We start from the raw sequence: 14,815 nt of genomic DNA on the forward strand, positions 1-14,815 counted from the left end.
TATTTCAAACTTTTTTAACAGATAAAAAACTGAAAAATTGGGCGTGCAAAATGATTCAGCCCCCTTAAGTTAATACTTTGTAGCGCCACCTTTTGCTGCGATTACAGCTGTACGTCGCTTGGGGTATGTCTCTATCAGTTTTGCACATCGAGAGACTGATATTTTTGCCCATTCCTCCTTGCAAAACAGCTCGAGCTCAGTGAGGTTGGATGGAGAGCGTTTGTGAACAGCAGTTTTCAGTTCTTTCCAGATTCTCGATTGGATTCAGGTCTGGACTTTGACTTGGCCATTCTAACACCTGGATATGTTTATTTGTGAACCATTCCATTGTAGATTTTGCTTTATGTTTTGGATCATTGTCTTGTTGGAAGACAAATCTCCGTCCCAGTCTCAGGTCTTTTGCAGACTCCATCAGGTTTTCTTCCAGAATGGTCCTGTATTTGGCTCCATCCATCTTCCCATCAATTTTAACCATCTTCCCTGCCCCTGCTGAAGACAAGCAGGCCCAAACCATGATGCTGCCACCACCATGTTTGACAGTGGGGATGGTGTGTTCAGGGTGATGAGCTGTGTTGCTTTTACGCCAAACATAACGTTTTGCATTGTTGCCAAAAAGTTTGATTTTGGTTTCATCTGACCAGAGCACCTTCTTCCACGTTTGGTGTGTCTCCCAGGTGGCTAGTGGCAAACTTTAAATGACACTTTTTATGGATATCTTTAAGAAATGGCTTTCTTCTTGCCACTCTTCCATAAAGGCCAGATTTGTGCAGTATACGACTGATTGTTGTCCTATGGACAGAGTCTCCCACCTCAGCTGTAGATCTCTGCAGTTCATCCAGAGTGATCATGGGCCTCTTGGCTGCATCTCTGATCAGTCTTCTCCTTGTATGAGCTGAAAGTTTAGAGGGACGGCCGGGTCTTCGTAGATTTGCAGTGGTCTGATACTCCTTCCATTTCAATATTATCGCTTGCACAGTGCTCCTTGGGATGTTTAAAGCTTGGGAAATCTTTTTGTATCCAAATCTGGCTTTAAACTTCTCCACAACAATATCTCGGGCCTGCCTGGTGTGTTCCTTGTTCTTCATGATGCTCTCTGCGCTTTAAACGGACCTCTGAGACTATCACAGAGCAGGTGCATTTATACGGAGACTTGATTACACACAGGTGGATTCTATTTATCATCATTAGTCATTTAGGTCAACATTGGATCATTCAGAGATCCTCACTGAACTTCTGGAGAGAGTTTGCTGCACTGAAAGTAAAGGGGCTGAATAATTTTGCACGCCCAATTTTTCTGTTTTTTATTTGTTAAAAAAGTTTGAAATATCCAATAAATTTTGTTCCACTTCATGATTGTGTCCCACTTGTTGTTGATTCTTCACAAAAAATTACAGTTTTATATCTTTATGTTTGAAGCCTGAAATGTGGCAAAAGGTCGAAAAGTTCAAGGGGGCCAAATACTTTCGCAAGGCACTGTATGTATTTTAGAAGCACAAGCATTTCTTTACACTTGCATTAACACCTGCTAACCATGTGTATGTGACAAATACATTTGATTTGATTTCTAATATTTGATCAGAGATCTTTAAATCAGATTATCTCTGGTCAGAGCTATAAGGTTTATCTCCTGTTTGTGTTCTCTGGTGTATAGTCAGATAGCTAGATGTAGTAAAACTCTTCCCACATTGATCACAGCTATAAGGTTTATCTCCTGTGTGTGTTCTCTGGTGTATAGTCAGATAGCTAGATGTAGTAAAACTCTTCCCACATTGATCACAGCTATAAGGTTTCTCTCCTGTGTGTGTTCTCTGGTGTATAGTTAGATAGCTAGATGCAGTAAAACTCTTCCCACATTGATCACAGCTATAAGGTTTCTCTCCTGTGTGTGTTCTCTGGTGTATAGTCAGATAGCTAGATGTAGTAAAACTCTTCCCACATTGATCACAGCTATATGATTTCTCTCCTGTGTGTGTTCTCTGGTGTCGTGTCAGGCTGCTTGACTGAGTAAAACTCTTCCCACATTGATCACAGCTATAAGGTTTATCTCCCGTGTGTGTTCTCTGGTGTGATATCAGGTTGGTTAGCTGAGTAAAACTCTTCCCACATTGATCACAGCTAAAAGGTTTCTCTCCTGTGTGTGTTCTCTGGTGTAGAGTCAGATGGTCAGATGTAGTAAAACTCTTCCCACATTGAGTACAGGTAAAAGGTTTCTCTCCTGTGTGGATTCTCTGATGAATTTTAATGCTTGCTGAGGAGGTGAATCTCTTCCCACAGTCAGAGCAGCGGTGAGTTCTCTTCCCTGTGGATCTCTGCAGGTGTTTCTTTAGGTGTTCTGATCTGGAGAGACTCTTCTCTGCCTCGTCAGCATCATGATGTTGTTGAGGCTCCCCAGAGGATCCACGATAGTCACGTCTCTCTCCTGTGTGAACAACAAAGTCAGACAGATGGTTAAAGGCCCACAACAGCGGTAATCCACTGTAAAAGGTGATACCAACAGCGTAGCCATGATGTTGTACAACAATTTATGTCTGTAATGAATGTAATGATTATTTGACATTTGTCTTAAAATGAGCACGAATAGTCATATTTTGTCTTGTTCTCACATTAGTAGTAACATCGATGATTGAGGCTAGAAATCAGTTATTCATGTTGTTGAAACTATAAGCAGTGTGCCAGATGACTTTTCGTCTCCAATATAGGCCCATTTCTGTGTTTAATAAAATTGCGGCACGAGGGCGATGCCCGTTCAATTTAGTTGTAGAAACTCCTCCCTGCTAATGAGGAAACCGCTAGTTATGGATGTAGTATATCTGGTAATGAGGAAACCGCTAGTTATGGATGTAGTATATCTGGTAATGAGGAAACCGCTAGTTATAGATGTAGTATATCTGCTAATGAGGAAACCGCTAGTTATGGATGTAGTATATCTGGTAATGAGGAAACCACTAGTTATGGATGTAGTATATCTGGTAATGAGGAAACCACTAATTATGGATGTAGTATATCTGGTAATGAGGAAACCACTAGTTATGGATGTAGTATATCTGGTAATGAGGAAACCGCTAGTTATGGATGTAGTATATCTGGTAATGAGGAAACCGCTAGTTATGGATGTAGTATATCTGGTAATGAGGAAACCACTAGTTATGGATGTAGTATATCTGCTAATGAGGAAACCACTAGTTATGGATGTAGTATATCTGGTAATGAGGAAACCACTAGTTATGGATGTAGTATATCTGGTGTAAGTGGTGTTACATAGATGCTGTTTTCACGATGCATGATTAATACATAATTCATGGTTTATTTGATGTAGTAAATAAATAAATGATTTATTGATGTATAGATAAGAATTTAAATGTGATGTAACAGGTCAATTAACGTTAGGCCATTGTTTGTGTTTTTAATGTTCCATCCCGGAACTAACGTTCTCTGTTGTGTTACTGCTACGGAATTTGTTAATTGACTGTGTGTAATCTAACTTAAGCAGATCTTAGTCTGAGTCATAATTGTTGATGGCAGAGGCTAAGAAAGACAGTAAAGGGACTTTCAAGGGACTTTAAGGATTCAAGAACCTCTTTTCAGGACAAGCAGCCAACAAGGTATTTTGTTCAACCTATAGAACTTTGTTTATAGTCGCGCCAAGTGCATTTGTATTTCTTTGTTTCAGTACTGTATAATTTATCAACGTTACTGTGTTCATTCAAACATATAGTTCTCACGGCGTGACGTGGATGCATCGGAGAAAAAGACGTGCAAGGCAATAAACGCCGGTTTCAAGGAATCAACCTGTGTCTGTTGTCGTGAAGAGAGCTACCAGAGGTTCTCACCCAAGATTTGACGGTACATGGCCCCATCCACCGTCCCTTTGATGCGGTGAGGTTGTCCTGTCCCCTTAGCAGAAAAACACCGACAAAGCATAATGTTTCCACCTCCATGTTTGACCGTGGGGATGGTGTTCTTGGGGTCATAGGCAGCATTCCTCCTCCTCCAAACACGGCGAGTTGAGTTGATGCCAAAGAGCTCCATTTTGATCTCATCTGACCACAACACTTTCACCCAGTTGTCCTCTGAATCATTCAGATGTTCGGGCGCTGCAGGATTTCTGTCCTTCACGGCTTAGTGTGTTACCAATTGTTTTCTTGGTGACTATGGTCCCAGCTGCCTTGAGATCATTGACAAGATCCTCCCGTGTAGTTCTGGGCTGATTCCTCACCGTTCTCATGATCATTGCAACTCCACGAGGTGAGATCTTGCATGTAGCCCCAGGCCGAAGGAGATTGACAGTTCTTTTGTGTTTCTTCCATTTGCGAATAATCGCACCAACTGTTGTCACCTTCTCACCAAGCTGCTTGGCGATAGTCTTATAGCCCATTCCAGCCTTGTGTAGGTCTACAATCTTGTCCCTGACATCCTTGGAGAGCTCTTTGGTCTTGGCCATGGTTGAGAGTTTGGAATCTGATTGATTGATTGCTTCTGTGGACAGGTGTCTTTTATACAGGTAACAAGCTGAGTTTAGGAGCACTCCCTTTAAGAGTGTGCTCCTCATCTCAGCTCGTTACCTGTATAAAAGACACCTGGGAGCCAGAAATCTTTTTGATTGAGAGGGTGTCAAATACTTATTTCCCTCATTAAAATGCAAATCAATTTATAACATTTTTGACATGCGTTTTTCTGGATATTTTTTTGTTATTCTGTCTCTCACTGTTCAAATAAACCTACCATTAAAATTATAGACTGATAATTTCTTTGTCAGTGGGCAAACGTACAAAATCAGCAGGGGATCAAATACTTTTTTCCCTCACTGTAAGGTATGTCTTGACAAGTTCCATTGGAGCCTATGAAACAACAGAGCCCCATTCAATGAAGAGAAGCAAAGTGGGTGACACGAGCATGGGCGAGGGAGCGTGAACAGGGCAGGACCAAAGTTGGGGAAAGCTGAAAAGTGATTTTTTTGGGGTACATTTTACCCCTTTTTCTCCCCAGTTTGTCCCATCACTGCAACTCCTGTACTGACTCGGGAGAGGTGAAGGTTGAGAGCCATGCATCCTCCGAAACACGACCGTGCCAAGCCGCACTGCTTCTTGACACACTGCTCACTTAACCTGGAAGCCAGCCACACCAATGTGTCGGAGGAAACACCGTCCAGCTGGCGACCGAAGTCAGGGTGCATGCGCCCGGCCGCCACAAGGAGTCGCTAGAGCACGTTGGGACAAGGACATCCAAGCCGGCCAAACCCCCCCCCCATCCCGGACGACGCTGGGCCAATTGTGTGCCGCCTCATGGGTCTCCCGGTTGCGGCCGGCTGCAACACAGCCCGGGATCGAAGCCGGATCTGTAGTGCGATGCAGAGCTGCGCCACTCGGGAGGCTGTTGGTACCTAGCACTACCTATTATACTTGTTAGCACCACTCGGGAGGCTGTTGGTACCTAGCACTACCTATTATTCTTGCTAGCACCACTCAGGAGGCTGTTGGTACCTAGCACTACCTATTATACTTGTTAGCACCACTCAGGAGGCTGTTGGTACCTAGAACTACCTATTATACTTGTTAGCACCACTCAGGAGACTGTTGATACCTAGCACTACCTATTATACTTGTTAGCACCACTCAGGAGGCTGTTGACACCTAGCACTACCTATTATACTTGTTAGCACCACTCAGGAGGCTGTTGGTACCTAGCACTACCTATTATACTTCCTAGCACCACTCAGGAGGCTGTTGATACCTAGCACTACCTATTATACTTGCTAGCACCACACGAGAGCGAAGCTAGTGTGGTTATCCACATGTTTTACCAATAGTATAAATGCCCCGTTACCTGCAAGCTCTTCCTCAACAACAATGCAGTATTCAATATCAAAAGTAAAGAAATGTTATAAAATGCAGGGAACCAAGACTAAAGATTATATTTTATCAAACCAAACATAAATCTTATCAAACTCGCATGGTGCAGTTGAGTTGTGGGTGTCAGAAATAATGTAGCTATTTTTACAGCAGGAATTCTGATCAATAAGTTGTAGCTGTGGCGAGGGCTTAACCACTCACTGGCCAATGAAAACATGTTCCCAACCTTTTCATGTGGTTGCATCAAGTTGTGTATTTACGGTGTTTGATGTTGTGTTGTCATAACCTCCGGGAGGAGAGCATGGATGTTTATCCTGGGAGATTCCATGCCAGCGGAGCCTGGAAATATTTGTCAGAACAATCCGAGATATCAAAAATATTTTCAGGCTAGGCTACTGGTGTGTGTGTGTGTGTGTGTGTGTGTGCGTAATGTGAAGATCGTCGGGAGCTTCTTGACTAACAGTTCTTGACTGACGTTGCTTCCAGAGGCAGTTTGGAACTCGGTAGTGAGTGTTGCAACTGAGGACAGACGATTTTTACATGCTACGCGCTTCAGTAGTCAGCGGTCTCGTTCTGTGAGCTTGTGTGGCCTACCACTTCGCGGCTGAGCCATTGTTGCTCCTAGACGTTTTCACTTCACAATAACATCACTTACAGTTAACCGGGGCAGCTCAAGCAGGGCAGAAACTAGACAAACTGACTTGTTGGAAAGGTGGCATCCTATGACTGTGCCACGTTGAAAGTCACTGAGCTCTTCAGTAAGGCCATTCTACTGCCAATGATTGTCTGTGGAGATTGCATGGCTGTGTGCTCAATTTTATACACCTGTCAGCAACGGGTGCGGCTGAATTAGCCGAATGTAAACTTAAGTTAACAAAAAAATGTATTGGTTCTGCAATGTTGAAAATCCTATAAGATATGGAGACCATCAGTTTCAACTTATTTTAGAAGAAATGGGTCATTATTTAAGAAAAGTGCAACGGTGCCAATATGTTTATCTGCAAATGTATCCAATCAAATTCATTTAGCAATATTCAAATCATATATCAAATCCAATTCAAGAGGTTTCAAGGTTGGAATCAAGAAATGCAAAATTCCATTAATCTATATAACAACTTAATAGACTATCAAATCAAATCTTATGTCACATGCACTGAATACAACAGGTGTAGACCGTCACCTTACAGTGAAATACTTACAAGCCCTAACCAACAATGCAGTTAAATAAATAAATAAATAATAATAACTTCAAAAAATACAAATGAGAAATAAAGATAACAAAATAATTAAAGAGCAGCAGTGAAAAATTAAGAGGATCTATAGACTAGAGTCCTGTCCAGGGGAAGTAGGTTCCTGTTACTATGAGCTGTTCTGGATCAGACAAGCCAAGGCTCCTGTTACTATGAGCTGTTCTGGATCAGACAAGCCAAGGTTCCTGTTACTATGAGCTGTTCTGGATCAGACAAGCCAAGGCTCCTGTTACTATGAGCTGTTCTGGATCAGACAAGCCAAGGCTCCTGTTACTATGAGCTGTTCTGGATCAGACAAGCCAAGGTTCCTGTTACTATGAGCTGTTCTGGATCAGACAAGCCAAGGTTCCTGTTACTATGAGCTGTTCTGGATCAGACAAGCCAAGGCTCCTGTTACTATGAGCTGTTCTGGATCAGACAAGCCAAGGTTCCTGTTACTATGAGATGTTCTGGATCAGACAAGCCAAGGTTCCTGTTACTATGAGATGTTCTGGATCAGACAAGCCAAGGCTCCTGTTACTATGAGATGTTCTGGATCAGACAAGCCAAGGTTCCTGCAAGGCTACTTACTTACTATCGTGGAAAATTACAAACTTTGTTATGCACCTGCGCTGTATGAGCCTTAAACCTGTACATTTCCTCTGTCTGTTTCTCTCATGTCAGAAGAATCCAGTGTTTTTCCTCCCTTGTTTCTGAGTAACTTGGTCATGTGGCCAAAGACAAAGGGCCGTCAGAGAGAGACCAGTTTTTGGTCCATCCAGTTCTTTTCGTATCTGTCAAGGTCAAAGCCGTGTGGAGATATGAAGAGAACAGAGACTAGCTTGAGCAGCAGTGATAATTCTATCAGCAGAAAGGAGCAACAAAACTGGCATCATCACTTGTTTGTATGCCATGTTCCCATCATGATGTCACACACCTGCTAAACTGCCACGTAGACAAAGGTTCTAAAAGCAGAGACCTCTTGTTCGTTGGGCTCTTGGCTGTTGCACCTGTTGTGTGATTGTTAACCGCTCCACAATTGGAATTCTTATCATAAAATAAAGTATTTGAAGAATCTACAGTCTCTCTTTCCCTTTCTGGTTAGAATTTCCACCACATTACTTATATAATAATTAACATTTTCAAATATTCCAGTCATCAAATGAAAATCTAAGGCTTTACACTTGTATCCACTACATCAATGTACTTTTAAATCTCATTTTAGACACAGAAAACATACTTTTTTTTAAGTAAACCTATTTTGTTGAAGACTTCATATAAACAATATTTCATGTGGTATAAACAAAAACACACATTCTCAGTCAAAAACACAAGTCAGAACACAGTCTTTCTATTCTCTCATGTGATTCCAGGTCCTCTGACTGGGAAAATGTCTTTCCACAAAGTGAGCAGTGGTATGTCTTCTCCTCCTGTGTATGTATTCTTTCATGCTTATTCAGATGCCTTAACCGGTTAAATCTCTTTCCACACAGGGAGCAGTGGTAGGTCTTATCCCCTCCTGTGTGTGTCCTCTCATGCCTAGTCAGGCCCTCTAACTTGGTAAAACTCTTTCCACACAGGGAGCAGTGGTAGGGCTTTTCTTGTGGGTGTGTCCTCTCATGCTGTTTCAGGTTCACTAAACCCCTAAAATTCTTTCCACATTGGGAACATTGATAAGGCTTCTCTCCCGTATGTATTCTTCCATGTAATTTCATGGACTTTAACAGGGTAAATCTCTTTCCACATATGGTGCATTGGTAAGGCTTCTCTCCTGTGTGTGTCCTCTCATGCTGATTCAGGCTCATTAAACCCCTAAAACTCTTTCCACAGTGGGAACAGTGATAAGGCTTCTCTCCTGTGTGTGTCCTCTCATGCTGTTTCAGGCTCATTAAACCCCTAAAACCCTTTCCACACTGGGAACAGTGATAAGGCTTCTCTCCTGTGTGTGTCCTCTTGTGCCGATTTAGGTTCCCTAACTGGGTAAAATTCTTTCCACAGTGTGAACATTGGAAAGGATTTTCTCCAGTGTGAATTCTCTCATGTGTTTTCAGGCTCCCTAACCAGGTAAAAGTCATTCCGCATTTGGAGCAATGGTAAGGCTTCTCTCCAGAGTGTATTCTCTTATGTATTAATAGGTACCCTAATTCGTTAAAACTCTTTCCACACTGGGAGCATTGGAAAGGTTTTTCTCCTGTGTGTGTCCTCTCATGCCTATTCAGGTTCCCTAACTTGGTAAAACTCTTTCCACAGTGGGAGCAGTGATGATGTCCTCCTGTTGCTTTGGGCATCTCTGGGCCTGATTCTGCTGATTCCCCTGAAGGACTCTTCCCTGGGTCTGATTCCCCTGAAGGACTCTTCCCTGGGTCTGATTCCCCTGAAGGACTCTTCCCTGGGTCTGATTCCCCTGAAGGACTCTTCCCTGGGTCTGATTCCCCTGAAGGACTCTTCCCTGGGTCTGATTCCCCTGAAGGACTCTTCCCTGGGTCTGATTCCCCTGAAGGACTCTTCCCTGGGTCTGATTCCCCTGAAGGACTCTTCCCTGGGTCTGATTCCCCTGAAGGACTCTTCCCTGGGTCTGATTCCCCTGAAGGACTCTTCCCTGGGTCTGATTCCCCTGAAGGACTCTTCCCTGGGTCTGATTCCCCTGAAGGACTCTTCCCTGGGTCTGATTCCCCTGAAGGACTCTTCCCTGGGTCTGATTCCCCTGAAGGACTCTTCCCGCTGTCAGAGGGAGAGTCTGGTCTCTCTCCTGTCAAAGACAAACAGAGTATCTAGTTACTTAGTTGTCTACTGTGCTGTACTGTGTGGCCAAACTGGTGAAACATATAAGTCTATGATTGGTTCAGATTGGATCTTGTTTGGGGGAGTTCATTAAAATAATAGCCAGTGTAAAAAACAGTGGTCACCAAGGCATTCCTAGTCAATCATCAAACATTTCTGTAAAAACCCAATGTGTTTTCTGTTTGCTGCAGCAGTATTCTTAAAATGTATGTGAAATTAGCAGTAAAACATATATTTTCAAATATTAGTTTGATGAACCCGGCCTACAAGACCCAGTTTCATCACTGCCCTCTCCTGAGACTGAAAGCCCAGAGACTTGCACTTTGCCCGGGTGTGTGGTTTTGTCTGGGGGCTAAAATGAACATTCGAGGCCATCAAGCTACTATGCTCGGAGATAGTTTTCATTTCAACTAAGGTCGTGGCTACGATTCAGACCTGAATACAAGAGGTTTCTGATACTTTCAAAGCATATTGAACTAATCTTTGAAATGAGACTGTGCCTGTTATGGCCTCACTCAAAACAACAGTTACACACCATGATGATTGCAGCACTTTACACCTGACTACCTCCCTAGAGGCTGACGTGAATCGCTGAGGATCTGATAAAGGTGCAGGAGAGCTGTGTGAGCATAGAGGGATTTTCTCACCGCAATATCCTAAAACCGATATTACATTTTTGGCCAATACCGATATCCAATATTTTCCATGCCCCAAAAAATGATACCGATAACCGATATTAAAACTTTTAGCGGCCTTCTAAGCATTCTAGTACAGTTACATAGTTAACACACACACACACACACACACGGATGCAGCGGTCTAAGCCACTGCATCTCAGTACAAGAGGCGTCACTACAGTCCCTGGTTCGAATACAGGCTGAATGATTGGGAGTCCCACAGTAGTTGTCTGTTATTGGTGTAGAGTGGATGACAAAGAAGAGGGATCCAATATGTGGATAGGAAGATACAAATTATCATTATTATGGAAAAAATTCATTTAAAATCCAGGAATTTTAAAACTTTAGCTCTCTAGGTCAAGCCAGTAGGCTACAGTAGGTTGTATCCAAGTGGTTGTATGTCTCTAGGTCATGCCAGTAGGTTACAGTAGGTTGTAACACTCTAGGTCATGCCAGTAGGTTACAGTAGGTTGTAACTCTCTAGGTCATGCCAGTAGGTTAACCTCCCTGGGCGAGGTAACAGCCAGTGGAATCGCATGCCGCGAAATACAAATACCTCAAAAATGCTATAACTTCAATTTCTCAAACATATGACTATTTTAAAGACAAGACTCTCGTTAATCCAACCACATTGTCCGATTTCAAAAAGGCTTTACAGCGAAAGCAAAACATTAGATTATGTCAGGAGAGTACCCTGCCAAAAATAATCACACAGCCATTTTCAAAGCAAGCATATATGTCACAAAAACCAAAACCACAGCTAGATGCAGCACTAACCTTTGATGATCTTCATCAGATGACACTCCTAGGACATTGTGTTACACAATACATGCATGTTTTGTTCAATCATGTTCATATTTATATCAAAAACCAGCTTTTTACATTAGCATGTGATGTTCAGAACTAGCATACCGATCGAAAACTTCCGGTGAATTTACTAAATTACTCACGATTAACGTTCACACAATACATAACAATTATTTTAAGAATTATAGATAGAGAACTCCTTTATGCAATCGCGGTGTCAGATTTTAAAATAGCTTTTTGGGGCGAAAGCACATTTTGCAATATGCTGAGTACATAGCCCGGCCATCACGGCTAGCTAATTTGACACCCACCAAGTTTGGTACTCACCAAACTCAGATTTACTATAAGAAAAATTGGATTACCTTTGCTGTTCTTCGTCAGAATGCACTCCCAGGACTTCTACTTCAACAACAAATGTTGTTTTGGTTCCAAATAATCCATAGTTATATCCAAACACCGCCGTTTTGTTCATGCGTTCAGGTAACTATCCAAACGGTGACGAGCGAGCGCATTTCGTGACAAAAAAATTCAAAATATTCCATTACCGTACTTCTAAGCATGTCAAACGCTGTTTAAAATAAATTTTTATGCTATTTTTCTAATAACGATAATATTCCAACCGGGCGACGTTGTATTCATTCAAAGGCTGAAAGAAAAAAATGGAGAATTCTCATGAACGCGCTTCTCAGTCTCACTGTTCCCAGGCTGACCACTCACAAACAGAGCTGCTGTACTTCGCCCAGAGACTGCAAACACCCCATTACACTTTCTGGCGCCTTCTGAGAGCCAATGGAAGCCTTAGAAAATGTCATGTTACAGCAGAGATGCTGTATTTTCGATAGAGATGCAACTGAAGGACAACAAATTGTCAGACAGGGCACTTCCTGTATGGAATCTTCTCAGGTTTTGGCCTGCCAGATGAGTTCTGTTATACTCACAGACACCATTCAAACAGTTTTAGAAACTTTAGAGTGTTGTCTATCCAAATCTACTAGTTATATGCATATTCTCGTTTCTGAGCAGGAGTAGTAACCAGTTTAAATCGGGTATGTTTTTTATCCGGCCGTGCAAATACTGCCCCCTAGCAGGTTGTATCCAAGTGGAAACAATTATCAACCCAATGTGGAAAGTGTCGAATTTGGTCAACAACAAAATGAATGGCTTATTTGCTACGTGAGGTTTACTTGAGTTTCGTAATGATTAAATTGTTATGTGGACACGTGTCATACTGACAACTTTGATAAAAACACTATAGGAGTTGTCTCCAGATCGCTATGCATATTCATGCTAGTAGCTTAGCATCTCTCTCCATTGAATACAGGCGGTTGACGTCAACAACCCTCATAGAATATAAACAATAGATTACAATAATAAGATAAATCCACCAATCCAAAGAAAAGATAAGCGGGAGCTAGAAGACCCGCAGTGCCGCTTTGTGGACAACGACTCCCCTTGTTAGGGCAGAGAGACATCTTGTCAGTATATCCATAATCTTTGGTGTAGCCAACCCAACTCTCACATGGCACTATTGGGGGGCACGGTGTGTAGTAAAACATCACTACATTAAAATCACTATATGCCGTGGCCCCCAGTCTGCGGTCAGCAGATAGACCCTCCTCAAATATATATGTTAAGTCACTTTTTGGAAACGGAACGGAGAAAACAAGGGGTAGCTTGTTCTCTACGTCGTCTGAATCTAGACATATCAGTCATCGTCCCAGGAACCTCCGTTGAAGAGGTATTGACGAGCCAACTCCGAATATCCAAAGTTAAAAACTAATTTAAGGCGGTACCTACTGGTGTTAATCAGATCTCCTATCTCCTCCTCTTCATCTTCATCTTTCAATGTGACAGTAATCTCTCCTTCCTTCTTCACTCCAAAAACGGCATCCTCCTCTTTCTCTTCCTCCTCTTCTTTAACTGTAACGTCTTTCTCCTCTTTCACTCTGAACGCGTCTTCCTCTTCTTTAACTGTAACGTCTTTCTCTTCTTCTTTCACTGTAACAGCCTCACCCTCTACTTCTTGTTTTACTGTGACATCCTCCTCTTCCTTCTCCTCTTTCACGACAATGTTCAGCCCCAGAGCTTCTTTCTCCGTCCAGCAGACCTCCTCTTCTTTAACAGGAGGGGAGTAGTTTAGGGAGCTCATGTTCGGGGATGTTAGCTAGCTAGCTATCATTAGCGACCAGGCTAATGCTAACTTAACCAGCCAGCTACTATAGCTGACTAATACAAAATAACGTAATATTAAATTAAATAGGTTAACAAGTAGATACGACAGAAGTGTGTCTAAAACACAGTAGGTAATATAGACCGAAAGCGTGTAAATAGCTTGAATCTTTCGGCTATGTTGGCTAGCAAGCTACCGAGGTGGTTGACGAGCTGTTTATGAAGAACCGTCCACTAGATTATACGTCACGCTGGCAGCATCGCCTGAAAGACGCACATCGCCGTCTGCTGACTGGAGGGAAACGCAGTTGAGGAAATATTTCATTTTTAGATAAAGTCAATTTTAAATGTATTTAATTACCTTTTTTTTTTAACTTTAGTTTACAGCGCATTTGGAAAGTTTTCAGACCCCTTGACTTTTTCCACATTTTGTCACGTTTCAGCCTCATTCTAAAATGGATTAAATAGAAAATGTTGGTCATCAATCTACACACAATACCCAATAATGACAAAGTGAAAGCAGGTTTTTAGAAATTATCGGAAATTTATTACAAATAAAAAACAGAAATACCTTATTTACATAAGTATTCAGACCCTTTGCTATGAGACATATTACGGGCATATTCAATCTCTCCCTATCCCAGTCTACTGTCCCCACATGCTTCAAGATGTCCACCATTGTTCCTGTACCCAATATATATATTATTTAACTAGGCAAGTCAGTTAAGAACAAATTCTTTATTTACAATGATGGCCTACCCTGGCCAAACCCGGACGACACAGGGACAATTGTGCACTGCCCTATGGGACTCCCAATCACGGCCGGATGTGATTCAGCCTGAATTCGAACCAGGGACTGCAGTGATGAATCTTGCACTGAGATGCAGTGCTGTAAACCGTTGCACCACTCGGGAGCCCAGAAAGCAAAGGTAACTGATCTAAATGACTATCGCCCCGTAGCACTCACTTCCGTCATCATGAAGTGCTTTGAGAGACTAGTCAAGGATCATATCACCTCTACCTTACCTGATACCCTAGACCCACTTCAATTTGCTTACCGCCTCAATAATCCACAGATGATGCAATCACCATTGCACTGCCCTATCCCATCTGGACAAGAGGAATACCTATGTAAGAATGCTGTTCTTTGACTATAGCTCAGCATTCAACACCATAGTACCCTCCAAGCTCTTCATTAAGCTTGAGGCCCTGGGTCTGAACCCACCCCTGGGTAACTGGGTCCTGGACTTCCTGACGGGCCACCCCCAGTGGCCCTGGGAGTGTGGTGCCAGGAAAATAACCT

The 14,815-nt window shown here is 42.4% G+C and overlaps 2 protein-coding genes across 2 annotated transcripts; both read right to left on the reverse strand.

Moving 5' to 3' along the window:
- Positions 1-6,083, reverse strand: LOC145864249 (uncharacterized). The gene is made up of 2 exons (XM_082969629.1): positions 6,076-6,083; positions 1-2,475 (listed from the first exon to the last, which is right to left on the reverse strand). Exons 1-2 carry the CDS (start codon positions 6,081-6,083, stop codon positions 1,596-1,598), a joined length of 888 nt encoding a protein of 295 aa, XP_082825755.1. The 3' UTR covers positions 1-1,595.
- Positions 6,084-6,827: 744 nt separating this feature from the next.
- Positions 6,828-13,736, reverse strand: LOC145864020 (uncharacterized). The gene is made up of 2 exons (XM_082968875.1): positions 13,141-13,736; positions 6,828-9,827 (listed from the first exon to the last, which is right to left on the reverse strand). Exons 1-2 carry the CDS (start codon positions 13,490-13,492, stop codon positions 8,401-8,403), a joined length of 1,779 nt encoding a protein of 592 aa, XP_082825001.1. The 5' UTR covers positions 13,493-13,736; the 3' UTR covers positions 6,828-8,400.
- Positions 13,737-14,815: the final 1,079 nt, after the last annotated feature.

This window comes from Salmo salar, chromosome 02 (assembly GCF_965601325.2).
Source record: "Salmo salar chromosome 02, fSalSal1, whole genome shotgun sequence".
In the NCBI taxonomy this organism is placed as follows: domain Eukaryota; kingdom Metazoa; phylum Chordata; class Actinopteri; order Salmoniformes; family Salmonidae; genus Salmo; species Salmo salar.

What these genes read in the sequence shown, in the direction of transcription:
- LOC145864020 (XM_082968875.1), bottom strand. Translation starts at nt 13,492, where the DNA reads ATGAGCTCCCTAAACTACTCCCCTCCTGTTAAAGAAGAGGAGGTCTGC. An exon ending in AGGAGATCTGATTAACACCA is followed by an intron (nt 9,828 to 13,140) that starts GTAGGTACCGCC and finishes TGTCTTTGACAG; the next exon opens with GAGAGAGACCAGACTCTCCC.